Source organism: the organism of the source record quoted next, unplaced genomic scaffold, assembly GCF_019419815.1.
Source record: "Pyrus x bretschneideri cultivar Hongxiangsu unplaced genomic scaffold, Pyrus_bretschneideri_v1 Contig16, whole genome shotgun sequence".
NCBI classification, from domain to species: domain Eukaryota; kingdom Viridiplantae; phylum Streptophyta; class Magnoliopsida; order Rosales; family Rosaceae; genus Pyrus; species Pyrus x bretschneideri.
Window position 1 is genome coordinate 5,662,319 of NW_025999457.1, and position 16,881 is coordinate 5,679,199.

The 16,881-nt window shown below is 35.7% G+C and overlaps 1 protein-coding gene across 1 annotated transcript; it reads right to left on the reverse strand.

Annotated features, from left to right (window-relative positions):
* Positions 1 to 15,921: 15,921 nt before the first annotated feature.
* On the reverse strand, positions 15,922 to 16,675 carry LOC103939002 (auxin-responsive protein SAUR50-like). The gene has a single exon (XM_009349055.3). It carries the CDS (start codon positions 16,598 to 16,600, stop codon positions 16,160 to 16,162), a length of 441 nt encoding a protein of 146 aa, XP_009347330.2. The 5' UTR covers positions 16,601 to 16,675; the 3' UTR covers positions 15,922 to 16,159.
* Positions 16,676 to 16,881: the final 206 nt, after the last annotated feature.

Below are 16,881 nucleotides of genomic sequence, written 5' to 3' on the forward strand. Positions count from 1 at the left end.
TTTTAGACGTTCGGTCCATGTAATTTGTCCTCAGGATAATACAAAATTAAGTAGCTATACACATTTAAAATTGTCTGGCACCTTATGTGAACTCAAAGTCATTAAACCCTAAACATGCATGGACGAATTATGAGACGTAGGCGGTTGCATGGTGATAAGGTATCATCCACCTCAACAGATGTACGTGTTTCATATCTCTCTCTAGCCCAGCTAGCTTGCATTGCAAGCATGTATTTCGTTTTGATTAATTGATATTAATAATTTGTTTCCTAATTATATATATAATGAATTTTAATGTTAATTTTGTTTTAATAATGTATACAACTGGTGCTTGATGCATATTTTTCTAAAAGAAGTGAACTAGCTAGACAAAGAGGACACAGTTAGGGTGAGGGGGGCTAGCATATTATATATGGATGCTGTGGGAAAGACACGTTGAGTTCGATATATATTTGGAAAATGATGAAAGTATTAGTGGGTATTGTCGGGGAGTACGAGTCCCCTTTTCCTCATTCATATTTTTTATGAATATTTACATGCATGCTCAGCTCCTCTTTGCCAAACCTATGTAGTATCTAAAAGAAATTATGTCTTGTCTAAACTATATATGTGCACACTATGAGTTTTCGACTGTCATATATAATAGGGCCTCAAAGGACCAAAAGCACGAATGACATAAATAAATATACATGTACATATATATATATATATATATATATAGGAATAGTTGTAACCAACTACGTAAGAGTTCCTACTCAAAACTTTTGATGGTTAATTCACAGAATTTCATGTTTATGATGGAACCAACCAATATTATAAACCTCTTTATAAATATTATATCTGCAAGAAATCAATTAAAAATAAAGTCATTTAGTCAATCAACCATAGAAAATTGATAGACGGTTCATAACATTATAGTTAATTGTCTAAACGAACAATCTATCTATTTGTTACAGTTAATTGACCATACAACATAGTTTTATTTTTTTATTTTTAAAGATAATCTTTATAGAATAACTTCCTTATAATATAGTCAGTTTCGATCATAAATAAGTAAAGTATTATTCCATAGGGGTACTAATAAATAGTTCATATATAGTTTCTACCCGAAAGTAAATCATGAGTTGGCAATGTCTTTGATTAAGTGGATGGCACAATGGCGAATAGACAATGCTCAGATGCGCCACATAATTGTACTTGTCCTCTTGCTAATTGCAAAACAACCAAAATATGAATATGAAGTGACTCTTTTCCTTTTATGATAAAGGGATTTTTATGGCCATTTCAACCTCACCTTACTAACAGCCAATTTAGGATTGTTGTGATTTAAAAAAAAAAAATATATAAAAATATATATATATATATATATAGCCAACAAGCTCAATGAACAGCCGGTTTTGGTGTCACAAACTTCACCAAAAAAGAAAAAATGGATAGGAATGCCCCTCAAACAAAAAACTTAAAACAAAACCCAAAATAATACATCAAATGTGATAGGGGTATTTTCATCATTTTAACAATACTGTTTTAATAATTAATTTTTTTAATACAGTTCTTTTTTTAATTAGTACCTCACAATAAGCTAGCAATAATATGATTCTATTAGTTGTTCATTAAATATTATTTTCTCTATTTTTAAACATGTACAAAACATCTTGATAGGCGTGTAATGTCGGTTATAAAAAAGTCTTTTGCATGTGCATAATAATGTGATTAAATTAGTTGTCAAATTATTATTATTTTTTTTTTGAACAAACGATATTTTCTACACTAAGGGGTTTCTTCTAACATGATCTAAGATTATTCATTTACTTCCAGTATTTGACTTTCCTTTTGTCAATTCACGCATATAAATACATTTAAAATGTGCAAGTCACGTGTAGCACGCTGTGATTAAACAAATGCCTTCTGCACGCATGTGAGCGCGTGCATGAAGGCTAGTATATAGTTATGTTTTAAGAATAATTAGTTGTCAAAAAATCAGTTTATTTATGAAGGAAGTTGATGTTTCACTATAAAATCAATTGGCAATATATGGGGAGTAAGCAATGCAATGTCCCTTCTCCTATCAATGTGAGATTCGATTCTCAATGTGCCCCCTCACATGTGGTGAACTTTCAAGCCAAACACGTGAACAAATCAAATAAGGTGACGTGGGGTGCGTGTGTCCACTAGGCTTCACATGTGAGCAGCCTGCTCTGATACCATGAAGAAAGTTGAGGTTCCACCATTAAACCAATTGGAAAAACGGAGTAGCTTAACTACTTATAAGCTCATGCAAGGTCCCTTCTCCTATCAATGTGAGATTGTTGTAGGGCTAGTGGCATCGGCAGTGATCGTGGCTGCAGTAGAGGTGGCGGTGGTGTGAGGCTAGCGGTTGCAGTGGTTAGTGGTGACGATCGCCATGTTCTCTAATTGAGTAAATATGTGCACACAAGGATAAACAATGTCATTTTATAAAACCAATAAGGGTATCACAAGATAAACAATATATTTTTTATGAAAGCACGTTCAAAGCAGCCTACAAGCTACCTAGAGGTCATTATTTTTCCAAATAAATTATTTTTATTTTATTTTTAATAAACATTTTTTTATTACTTAACATTAAAGTGAAACACTTGATAATGCATCTATCAACATAAAAAACAACGTAAACAAAATTAATGCCTTGGTAGAAAGAACAATAAAAACAAAAATATGATGTACGTCTTGGATGGGTGATAGATGGATTGGTATCTTGGTTGCCATACCAAGTTGGCATGGCAATGTGAATATGTCATTTTCAAAATTAGATATTCTAGCTTTTGCCATGAGTGTCCCCAAGTATTTTCTGTGGCCACCAAGGGGCCGAGGCGAGAGCTACAGACAAGGGACAAATTTGTCTAACGCCTAAGGTACGTACGAACCCTGTAATTGGTGGTTTCACTCCTTTTTTATGAAGCAACGATGGCATTAATTTTATACCACAGTTATACTATTGTGTGATGTTATTTGTCAATAAAATAAAGGTATGTGTATAATACAACTTACATATATTATTTTTTTACATAAAACACCACTGTAATAGTATATCCCTATCATACGGTCTTTCTTACTTATTGTTTGGCACAGTGTTCGGTTAGAATTTGAAGGGTAAAATGTGAAAGAATGAAAGCGTTGAGAGAGGAAAATGTTGTAAATTGTAGGGGTGGGCACGGTCTGATTTGGTGTGGTTTTGATTGAAACCGAAACCAAAACCGAAAGTTTTTGCTGTTTGGTTCGGTGTGGTTTTGAGGTTAAAATTGAAATGAAACCAAATCATTTGGTTCGGTTCAATTCTGCTTGAAACGGTTTCGGTTCGGTTTTAAACCGTTTACAAACAAAATGAAAAAATAGCTTCAAATCTCTTTTCTTAATTTAATTTGCCAACTCCCTATACTCTTTCAATGTCGTTTCATAACAATATTACCAAACCATGAAAATAGATTGCTGAATGATTAATTAGCAATGTAAGTTCCATATTCGTGTTGGAAAATATAGTTTCTTGCTAGACTTGTTGAATTCAAAAGGAGCAAAAGGGATTTCTCATCTACGGGCAAATTAGGAGGAAACACCTTCTCTTTCAAATCAAAACAATGTTGTTGACTTTGGAGTTGCGAAAGAGAACTTACAGGCTTACAGTGGTTCATTGTTTGGGGGTGGGGGGTTTAGCTGATAGGTATTTATACCACCTGCAAAAGTAGGGATAAAAACACTTAAAAATACTGATAAGAGTACAAGGTTATCGTAGTATAGCAGCTCAAGCAAGGTCGTTTTCCACAGAGATTGAATGAATAATTTATGTTTAAAACCAACTCCTAATTAATTATTGAAAACAAAGTTTGAAAAATGTTGATTTTAGAATTTAATATAATAAAAACGAATTTTAAAACAAAACAATTAAAGAAATTAACTAGAGAACAATTTAAAGAAAGTCAATTTGTAAAGCTTAGGGTTCCACCGTCCCCTTAACAATCCTACGCAATTTTATCAATTACTTATGAATTTCTACGTACATGCTTGGAAGGTTAGGTTTTCCTAATACATATTTTCCTTATGATGTTCAAGCGAAAACGTATATCTAACATGCAACCCGTCTGTGATGTTCAAATCAAATATAAACATGTAAGACTCATTAAGTTTTGTGAAAACTCTTTGAAAAACCATGCAACTCTTAAGAGCGTGATGTTCGCCTTAAGTGAACTTACAATTACTAATCACAAGAAGCCTTCCTCAATTTTAGGGTGATGTTCCAATAGAAATTGCATCAAATTACTTGTCTAAAAACCCTAATGGTCATGAATCATTAAGACAATTAGATATTTTAATCGCGGTGATTAATAATTCAAAGCAAGCATGCATCCATTCATAAGCAAATTAATAAAATCACATATTCATACTAAGGCTCATGGCATCGCCCTAGCAAAAGAACTAGTTATGAACAACCATAAAAAAAATTATTATTATGAACAAGGATAGAAAACACCTAGAAAATAAACTTGAACTGTCAAACGCTTGTGCGTGCGTTTCCACCTCTCCTTCCCCTATTTCTTGCATTCCAACCCTAACAGCTAAAAAGTCTTATTTATACTACTACAAAATAAAACCCTAAAAAGTCTTAGAATAAAACTAGGAAACATAATAAAATAATAAAACAAAAAATAAAAGGTTTCTTATTTAAACTGAAATTCGGACTTCTCAGAAAATCAGACTTTTGAAAGAACAAATCAACTCCGATTTGGTCCCAAAGTGTCTCTTTTGAAAGATGGAGACGTCCCCTACAAATCCTCAGAAGGAATCTTCCTCAAAATATGCCATCTTGACCTCCAAAATATCCAGAAACATCAATCTAGGAAAACTACACACTGAGCCTTTATTTCATCGCCACGGTCAAACGGCTTGGTAGAAAAATCTGAAACTTTGATACAATCATCTTGAAAGAATCACAAACATCTTCAATTAGAATCACTCCAAAAATCATCTGTTTGATCACCTTTTGCTCCAGATGAAGTGGCATGTCCTACATTGAAAATATATAACAAAGTATCAAAATTCTACAAAATAACCAATAAACTATAACTAAGAATAGGGTAAAATATATGGTATAATATGGACTCATCATTAGCCTCCAAGAATCAACGTTGTTGCGCGGTGAGCGTGAGACAAATTGATTTGCAAATTTTGTTTGTGTAAGGTGTGATGAACGTATGAGAATTGGGAGAGAAATAATGATTAGATGAGTGATCGAGAGTCGAAGACTAAGAGAGAGATGAATATCTATGGTCGAGTCCATTCTAAATGTATGGACTTTAATAAACAATCAATTATAACACAACACATAATATGGGTATTTAATTAAATATTTTATTTTTTACGGTACGGTTTAATTTCGGTTCAGTTTCAAAATGCCGAAACCAACACCAAACCGTTTTCCTTCACTGCGATTCGATTTCAAACCAACCATTTCAAAACCGCAAAATTAAACCGTTCGATTTGGTTCGTGTTTCAGCTTCAGCTTTCGGTTTCAAGTGCCCTCCCCTAGTAAATTGTAGTTTGGTGTTGGGTCTAGCTGGAAGGGGTGTAATGATAGGATATCTCTTGTAAGTCCAGTCTATATCTCTAGGGGATGATGAGTAGCACGTGACTGAGGCCCTGCACGTGGCCCACTTACCGTCAAAAAGTGGTACGTCGTACATACCATGTGGCCTGACAGTCCTTTGGCAGTGTACATGTTATTTGCATTATGTGATAGACCGTAGAATGCTAGTGCCAATTGTTCTTTCGATCAGCTTGCTACAATGGACAATTTGCAATATATTAAACTAGCTAATGATTATTATTTCACTCAGTGATACTTAGTTTTTACTTTATTATATAGGAGATGTTACCGGCATTCTAGTAAAGTCATCACCCAATCTCCAAGTACATTTTCCTTCTTATATTTATATAAGTTTGAAGAGCAAGAGGATTTTTTGAGTGACAATAATAATTATAATTTGACAAAGACACAATGAATTTGATTTACTTTTCATAGCATGAGTGATTATTCGCCCGTTATAATATTAACTAGAACTAAGAAAACAAGCATTGATTCACACACACAACGATATATTTACATTCAGAGATTGGAGAATAAATTGATTTTGAACTCTCCATCTACGAGATTTCAACTTAAGACTTCTTATTTACAAATGAAGAAGAATATAACTACACAGTAGTACTGAGTGGTCAAAACGAGCATTCATTTTAATTATGCGTTTTTCTTCTCTTTTCTTTTTTCTTTCCCAATTTTGAAAGGGTTATGGAATTCAAAGTGTCTCACAGAGCCAATCATGGAAAACAAACCATACAATTAGGGATAGTTGGAAATGGAAGAGCCCAATCTGCAAGACCACAATTGCCATTTAAGTCGATTCGGAGCAAACAATTCATAATATACTAAGCTAGTTTTGGGCCTAATTGATTGGGCCATTATACAAAATCAGATCCATTATGTTGCCCACAAATTTTCCTTTTTGGGCTTTTTAGACGTCTGTTTAATTTTTCTGGAATTTCCTAGTTTCTGTGAACACTCATTTCTTTGTGCACCCTCCGCTGAATTTCCAAGTTTCTTTGGACACCTAACTACAATTTATCATTTTCCTAAATTAACCCTATACAACAAATTATTTATTTAAAATAAAAAGGTATAATAAAAAATGCCACTTAGTACTGTAGTCCAGTAGACTTCATTTGTAAGTGAGAGGTCTTAGGTTTGAACACCCACCTCCTCCCCTTTTTATTTTCTTTCATAACTATTATTTTTAATGGTAAATTACAAAAAACTACCTCAACTATTGGCTTATTAACAATTTCATGCCTCGTCTTTAAAAAATTTCAATGTCATACCTTATCTTCGAATTTGTTGCAATGTCATACCTTCCGTCAGTTGACTGTCAGTTCCTCTGTTAAATGCTAATGTGGCATGAGGCCGGGTCCATTTTTTATTAAAAAATTAATAAAAACTAAAAAAAAATTATTTAATATTTTTTAAATATTAAAATAATAAAGAAAAGTATTTAAAAAAAAAATAAAAAAAAAAAACACCCTCAATTCATCCCTTCCCCCCCAACCCCCTCTCTCTTCTCCCCCATCTTCATCTTCTTCTCCCGACCACTGCAACAAAGAAAAAAAAAAAAAAAAAAACCCTCAGTTCGTATGAAACTTTTTAAAGACGAGGTATGAAACTGTTAATGTCCCAATAGTTAAGGTAGTTTTTTGTAATTTACCCTATTTTAAAAATATTAAGACATTGTAGTCCTAATTCAACTAGGTATGTTAGTCATTTTACAGGGGGATACAATCCTCATTAATAAAATTATGGGTATTCTAGTTCTATTTCCCTAATTCAATAGTTAAGGTAGTTTTTTGTAATTTACCCTATTTTAAAAATATTAAGACATTGTAGTCCTAATTCAACTAGGTATGTTAGTCATTTTACAGGGGGATATAATCCTCATTAATAAAATTATGGGTATTCTAGTTCTAATTCCCTAATTTTTTAAATGAGCTCGTTGACAACGCAGAGTCATTTCCAATCCCAATAGGCCCAAAGAAACACTAGTCTAAGAGCAACTCCACCCCTATCCACTTTGCGCCAGCACCCAGCCCATTTATCCACTTAATTGAACAGTAACAGACTCAATGAACAGTAATAGGCCAAAGCATCTCCACCCCAAAAAAAAATGTGCTGGCACCTAGTCTAAAAATGCGCTGGCACAAACGATCTCCACCCTTACAAAATGCGCTGGCGCCCAGTCCATTTAAAATATTAAATAATTTTTTTATAAAATAATAAAAAAAAATAGTTTTAATTTCGGATATGATTTTTAACCAATCTCGTCACGCCACGTGTCATTATCCGAACGTACTATTTTTGAATAGATTTCCGCTAAGATTTTCAACCAATCCCGACAACCCACGTGTCACTTCCTGTTTACAATAATTTAGGCAAGATTTCGATAAGATTTTTAACCAATCTCGTCACGCCACGTGTCATTATCCGAACGTACTATTTTTTGAATAGATTTCCGCTAAGATTTTCAACCAATCACGTAGTGCCACGTGGCATTGTCCAGAACCTCATCTTCTTTTTTTTTGTCCATATAAACCCTATATCCCTACATCCATCCTCACACTAAACTCAATCCTTTTTTTTAGCTCATCAGAATTCTTCTTTATCATTTTCAAATCTTGAGTTCTTACAATGTCTTCTTCAAGGAGAGCGTATAAACAGTTGCAAGAGCAGCAGAAAAGGTTGTTGGCACAACAGGAAGAATTGGTCAATCTTGACCAAGGTGGAGGTGGAGATGAGGCCTTCGCAATGGAGGAGGATGACGATGACCACCATAGAAGGCGGAGGGCCTCACATTCCCGCCGTATCATGCAAGCTATGGGTCAGATAGCCAAACCCGGACGTGCGGCAAACATCGATAGAAGAAGGGAAAGACGAGGTAAAGATCTCTTGGAAGATTATTTTATTCCCAACAGCGTTTACCCTGATCATGTTTTTAGACGTCGTTTTAGAATGCAACGAAGTTTGTTCGCTAAAATCATGAGTGATGTTTGCAACCATGATCCATATTTTGTGCAAAAAGAGGATGTTTTTCATGTTCTAGGTCTTCTTCCTGAGCAAAAAATTACGGCTGCCTTGCGAATGCTTGCATATGGAGCATCCGCAGATCAAGTGGATGAGATCGCAAGGATAGGAAAAACAACAGTTCTGGAGTCCCTGATGCGGTTTTGCTCTGCAATTGAAGCCCTCTACACCAATGAGTACCTTCGGCAACCCACGCCAAGGGACATGCGAAGGCTTCTTATGAAGGCTGAGATGCGAGGCTTCCCTGGCATGATTGGAAGCATCGACTGCATGCACTGGACATGGAAAAACTGTCCAAGTGCGTGGCAAGGAGCTTATGGCGACAGAAAAGGAGCCAAAAGCATCATTCTGGAAGCGGTGGCTTCTTTTGATACATGGATTTGGCATGCTTTTTTTGGTGTTCCAGGAGCTCAGAATGACCTAAATGTCCTTGCCCAATCTCCAGTGTTTGACGAACTGCTACAAGGGCGTGGGCCGAGATGCACATATTGGGTTAATGGTACTAAATACGAGGGACCATACTACCTTGCAGATGGTATTTACCCAAGGTGGTCAACATTTGTCAAAACAGTGCCACACCCGCAGAGTGAAAAAGAGAAACACTTCGCAAAGTGTCAAGAAGGGTGTAGGAAGGATGTCGAGCGTTGTTTTGGTATCCTGCAAGCTCGTTGGGTCATTGTCAGGGCTGCAGCTAGTAGTGTCTATAAAAATTACATAAAAATTACATAAGAATTGTGGAATGCATAAAAATTATATAAAAATTACATAAAAATTACATAAGTATTTCGAATGCATATTACATAAAAATTACATAAGAAATTAAATAAGAATTGTGGAATGCATAAAAATTATATAAAAATTACATAAAAATTACGTAAGTATTTGGAATGCATATTACATAAAAATTACATATAAGAAATTAAATAAATTAAAATATTGATGTGGGTGGAATGCATATAAATAAATAAAAATATTGTTACCTCATCCGCTAAACTTGTCCCACTACGCAAATTACCAGAAGCATGAGAGATGGCGTTTTTCCAACAAGTAAAGGATGCGTTGAGTTTTTTCCAACGACCTTGAAGACCTTGACTAGATCTGGCATCTTTTCCATGTACATCTTTTCCATGTACATCGTTGAACGATTTCGTAATTTTACTCCACATTTCTCGCTTATCCATCTCATTACCCGTAATCGGGTCATGAGTAGTGCGAACCCAACATTCACACAACGTAACATCTTCACTGAGCTTCCACGAAGTCATTTTTTTCTCTCAAAGTGTACAAAATATTCAAATGTAGAAAGTGTAGAAAGTGTAGAAAATATTGAAATGTGGTGTAAGGTGGAAGATGAGGGTTAGGTATTTATAGAAAAAAAAATGTATTTTTTAAAATTTTTCTGTATTTTTTTAAAACTTTTTGACATTTTTTATTAATTTTTAATAAATTTTAATGTTGTAATTAATCGGGACCGTTGGATTTGAAAAATAATCAAATCCAACAGCACTCATTACGCCACGTGGCCAACGGTCAAATTTCTGACCGTTGGGCCTTTTTTTTTTTTTTTTTTTTTAATTTTTGGTGAAATAAACGTGGACCGTTGATCTGTGATTGGACGGTCCAATTTAAAATTTAAATTTAAATTTTTTTTACCGTTGGAAATCCAACGGCCTAAAAAACTAGCCGTTGGAAATCCAACGGCTCTGAGGAGGCCACGTTTCCTTCACCCGGACGACTGCAAAGCATCTGCACGCGGGCCCCAGCGCCTGCAAATCTTGTCGGCTACTCGCCTGGGCAGCCGCGTGTGGTGCACGCGCCATCAAACAGACCGGCTTCTGGGTCTGTCCATTTTGGGCTGGGCAACGGACTGGCACGGGCTGGGTGCCAGTCAAATGGGCGGGCTGGAGCTCTTTTCTTGCAGGCCCGGCTGTTTTCTTCACTGGGTGCCAGTCAAGCCCAGCAGGCTGGAGTTGCTCTAAAGGAAGGTCAAGGCCCGACGAAGCTAGGAGAACGATCCCGAGTGATATAGTAGCACTTGGCATCCAGGTTGACTATAAATCAACTAGGCCAAGGGCTTCCCTACAAAGCATTTTCCGACCACCAATGTGCAAGTTGGTGCACTGAAGTATTTATGGCACAACGTCCCAAGAACAGAGGGACATGCCTATTCAAACCATTAACTCTAGGTGCGTTGTGGCTATCGAAGTGAACAAAAGCCCAAACCCACTACTAAGATGAACCATTTATTCAAAAGACTTAGTGGACAATTTTGAAAGATAAACCACTTAAATTTTGTTATCTATTTTTCCTTATTCGCAAACCCCAAACCCACTAAGGGGCAACACACAACTATTTTGGCCTTTACTGAGCTCACTAATGTTACGCGCGAATACGTATGTTTATCTAAACAAATAAAATTAATGAAAAAGACCTAACAAAGTCTAATTTTTAATCAAAAGCATCGAACAACCTTTATCCAATGATAAGGATAAGCAAAAGACAATTTCTTACAAGAAGTCTCACTTTGGGCCCATGAGAATTCCCATCTATCGAACAGTCTGTCATCAACGCTCCATCTGACTCGCATCCTATCCACGTGCGGGTCCCATGAGAAATACTCCTACCAGAAAACAACAAAAATTGTAATTTTACTATTTTGCCTTAATTTCAAAAGTGTCTTCTTTTCCAAAAAAAAAAAAAAAAAGTCTTCTTTTAATATTTTTATTAATCAAGAACATTTTATGATATTTGAAAGCTTCATGTTGCTTTCTCACTTTCTATATATAAATAGATAAATGCATATGAATTGTCGAAGTATATAAATACAAAAGATTTTATATTAGAGTCAATTGCCCATGCACAAGTAATTAACACAAATTTTATGGATGTATTAAATGAAAAGTCGTGGTTATGTCATGTTTAGATATTTTCATTCTCTCTTTCGATTTGTTTTCACTCTTTCATTTACTTTCCAATATATATAAAAAATAAAAAAAAAAAGCATAAAGAATACAAATAGAAAAATTCTGTCACTTTACAGTTGAATTGGGGATCAAATAATCAACGCGATAATTAGTAATATAGCACACTTGGTTTATTCATGCACATGAAACTTGATGAAGACTATTTGGTTCATGATTTGCTAAGAATCCACAATAATACATGTTTGATTAGTAATTGTTGTTGTTTTCTACGTCATTTCATAATTTTGAATTTTGATCACCAATTCATAAATGGTGTACCTATGTAACAGCTTTTTTTGTATACTGAAAAGAATTACTTTGAATGTATCTTAATCGTAAATAATACACGATTCTTTTTTGCTAAATAAGCTCGTATAGAGAAATAATGACGTCATAGTATCATACGAGACGTCCGGTTTAAGGACTCTAGTCGTACTTGATTCTCAACTAAATGAAGGATTTTTATGTTGTCAATTCTTAGATTAAGATTAGATAAAAAGATAAGGTTACTGTTGATGACTTTGCTAGCAATTATTGGTAAGAGCACATGATGGTAGGACCTTTACCGACCTTTTTCATCCTTCATTTTTCCTGCCTTATTTTTTCACTCACTTTTAGCCCAAAACGTTATCTTGATTCCTGAAAACCACGACCTTTCTTAGGTAAAAAAATACGAACTCCAAACTCTATAACAGAATAATAAAGAAAAAACAAGCCAAACCATTTAATTCATTATGAAATTATGTTTTATTAATAATTGGTTTTTACTTCTGTTAGTGATATTTTTCTTCATTCGTTAGCAGGATGGTTATAAGTTTGATTCACATAAATGGCGAGTTCAATACAATTTTATTAAAACTAACTTATTTTGATTTTAGCCCAATTTTATAAGGAGTGTTATAGCTCCATCCTCACTTAGAGTTTCCAAGAGGCAAAGAGAGAAAACACAAGCTCTCTCTAGGAGGCTAGCCATATGGGATGGAAGATACTAGCGTCTTCTTCTTGGGATTGGTTATGTTCCAATCGATTCGGTTTTTGTTGAAATCGAAACTGAAACGAAATTACGGTTCAGTTTTTTCCAGTGCAATTCAGTTTTTTTTAAATAAAAATCTGAAAATTGTTTTAAAAAAAATAAATATGGGGTTTAATTTTTCTCTGTATTACTTCTCTCTTGATCCCCACGTCAAAATTAGGGTTTACCCTTTGAACCCCTTTAGCCTCTAGTTAAGTAATCTAATATTAACTAGGAAACCACAAGCTTAAATCTAATACAATCTCTAAATCTTAGCTTATAATTCATAATCCCACAATGGCTACAAAACCTTATCATTCTAGAAGAGTAAAACACCAACAACTAAAACATCTTAATTCATAAGGTCCTTTATATGATTAAAGTGTATCAAACACTCTTTATATTGTGGTCCCTCATTTTGCTCATCTTACCCATCCTTTAGTCATATCTTCCTTTTTTTATAATTACTCTAACGGAGTAACAAAAATATATTTAATTTAAAAGCCTTGTGATGACGACCATGACAAACAGGGCCATGATTTAGAAAGCTGCCATGCGATGGTACCATCCGTAAATACAAACAAGCATACGAGTGCAGAACAACTGGAAGCTCGAAAATCATTTTTTATTTTTAAGCATACTCTAAATAAAATTTTTAGTGTTAATCTTAATTTACTATCCTAAAATTTATTGGTTTTTAACATTTCATACATTTAGGTTTTTTCGTCGCAATTTGATACCTAAAGTTATAATTCTGGAACACTTTCATACATTCATCAAGTTTTTCATCAAAACTTCCATTAACTGAAGAAGTGGTGCTCATGCAGACAATAATTGAATGCTACGTAGCCAACATACAAAACGCCTTCACATTCTCCAGACTTAGCCCCATAGCCCGAGTCATATCCTCGATCACCGAGTCAGCCTGTGCTTTCTAGTTCATCGACTGCTTGATCTTTGCCCTTTTGATGAGTGCATCGTCGTGCTCCTCGTCAGCCAAGCTCTTCTGGCAGAGAAAGGACAGTGCAACGTAAATGGCGTCGAGGGCGATGGTCTTGAATCCATGGGCGCTGAGGGTGAGGGATTTGAGGATGTGGGCGGCGTCCTTGGGGTCGAGTGTGATGGCCTTTTCAACCTCGTCGAGGGTCTGCTGAGAGAGAGAGGTGGAGGAGGAGCGGGAGTCGGCAGATCAGGACTAGGCGAGGAGCTGGGTGCCGTAGACGAAGTGGCGGTTGGCTTGGCACGGTTTTGTTACAAAAGCGGTGCCAGAGTTATGCGAGGAACTTTTGGGGATGTTGTGGATGGAGAGGAAGGCAACAACGACGAGGATGATTAGGCCAGCTTGGAGGAGAATGTCCTTCACGATTCGGGAATGATAGATCGGTGCCGATTCTTCTGTTTACGAATTAATGTATCATAATTGGGATTGAAGGAAATCCATGAGTGGGTGTTTAGGAGTTGGGTTAACTGCTAAGGGAGGACTGGGAGATACGTGGGGGGAGGGGAATTAGGAAGGGTAAGGTAGGGAGGGAAGGGGAAGGCTGAGCTGGAGATCAAAGGGTGAGAGAAAATCAATTTTTTTAATTTTTATTAAATTTTTGATATCTACGTGGGCTCATATTGACACAGTGACGTCCAATCATTGTCTACATAAACATCACTTTATTAGTTAACAGAGATTTTGACGAAAAACTTAACGAATATATGAAAGTATCCTAAAATTATGACTTTAGGTACCAAACTAGAACGAAAAAAGACTTAATGTATGAAATGTTAAAAACCAATAAACTTTAGGGTTGTAAACTAAGATTAACCAATTTTTTGATTACGCATTAGAACATTGACTACCCAATCAATGGAAAAATTTGCCTTTTTGGTGGGTTGTATGAGATTAGGCCTTAGGGAACGATTGGATTGGTAACAATTGGTTAGGCTTTGTAAGACAAGATTTGTAACATTAACTCATGTATAAGGATAGATAATATAACCTACTCTATTATGAATTTATAACGCATCACATCTAGCTCACATTTTGACACAATAAACAATGAACTGAACTCAAGTCCATTTTAACTGTTTCCAACCTATTCTGACCATTCCACCAAACAGGCGGATTGAATTGCTACAAAAAGCGATTGATCATAATATTAGGGGTGTGCTATTCACACATCATTTTTTTACTTCTCACACACCCCTTGTTAATTTATGTCCGTTGATCATCTTCAATTCATCCGATCCGACGACCGAAAATTAAAAAGGTGTGTGAAAAGTAAAAAGAGGTGTGTAGATATCACATCTCTAATATTAAAATTTCGGAGCAATCAATATGACGAGGCATTGTAGCCACACCCTACTATAAGACATAGAATGAGTATTAATTTATCAAATTTCCCAATTGAATATGCTTGCTTTTGTTGAAATGTTTGCAACAATAACTAAATAGTTTAACCAATCATGATTTTATGAACTTTCTTTTAAAGATAATCTTTGAATGAATACAAAAATGTGAGCAGCTTCCATCATGAGATTCAATTGCAACCCCACAAAGTGGTTAGCACCAATTAACTTAGCAGTACTTGAGCCGTTGAGCACATCTGCTTTTGATATTAAGTATAAATTATTAGAGGAAATAATAGTGATGGTTTCTCAATTTTAACTTAGTTGGAGTAATGATCTTTTAATTAAAAATTCATCATTATTCGTCTTTTAAGTCATCAAAACATGCAGTTATGGTTCTTTTCATGAACTCCGTTAGAATTTCCGTTAAAATAAATCACGTACTACGCAGGTGAGGCTGAATCAATAGGTAAGTATAGAAAACCAAATGAGAAAACTTGTAGTAATGGTTTCTCAATTTTAACCCAATTGTATCAGTGGTTCTTCCAACATGACTCATTTTGATGGAATTCTGATAAAGCTGACGAAAATGACTACAGTTGCATGTTGTAATAAGTTAAGTGACCAATGATCATGGATTTTTAGTTTAGGAACCATTGCTCCTATAGAGTTGAAATTGAGAGATCATGGCTACAACTTTCTTAAATTATTATTTTGTGCTACAATTTTATTTACGTTAAAGAGTAAGAGAATAATTATTTTTTAACACATTATTTACGAGATTCGAACTTAATACGATAAAGGTAAAGTTTAGGGATTACATGAAAGAACTTCCGTAAATTAACTAGATCTCTTCCAGTATAAAAGTATGTTAAAGACCATAGAAATTATAAACAACTAATAAGAACAAAAAAAATATTAATCTACCTTTGAATTACTACAAGTATAATAGATTAGATATCAAACATTTAATTTGTTGAATATTTATATCCTGAAATTCTACAATAATACACAAATTAACCACTCCTAATTCAGTCTTTACCAAAAATAATTAAAAAAATAATTAGTTAACTCATAGAGTAGTCGCCAGTAGTCAGTACTTGTAGTCCATTTAACTCGGAAACTCGGCTGAGTTGTCTCAACTCGACCCGCTCCACTGAAAGCCCCGCACCTAATTAACATACAGATTTATCAGCCAACCCAAGCGCGAAGCAACGGCCCAGATTCACCCAAATACTCAAGCTGGTTCAAAGCATCCCCGTGGCAGCGTCTCTGGAGATCCTCCACGTTCAAGAATCGCCCGGAGTTACCAGACTCGGACCGGGCCAGGACCCGAAGAACCTCTTCGAAAAACGACTCGTCGCATGGGATGGCCAAGGGGCCCTTGTTGGCGAAGCCGTACTCCTCCTCGGCCTCTACTAGAAGCTTCTGGAAGATAGGGTGGTTCAGGTACGTCGCGCGCACGATAAACCGCTTGTAGCTGCTTCCCACGCAGACCGCAACGTGTCCTGAGGGGACGTCGGACGGCGCGCGAGCTGCCGTGAGGCGCGCCTTCTTGTGCCAGCGTTGTAGCATTTGACGGATTCTAACAATGCGTCGAAGTTTGTTGCATTTGCTGATCGCCGGCGACATATTGCCGGAAAGAGTTGGAAAGAATGGGAGTTGCTTAAAAGGAGGTAATGGCGATGATGGGGGTACGAGTATTTGTTGGTGGGAGGTTTATATGGGAGGTGGAGAAGTGAAATGGCCCTGGAGTTGGAGATAATTACGGGATTGTGGCTGTTGTTAAAGTTGTTGTCAAGGCCATGTGATGGGTAGAAAGGAAAGTTGATATGATAACATGGGATTAGCGCACTCAAGTCTTCAGTTTACTGATAGATGTGCCACGCCTTTGAGAATCTCACTAGATAAAT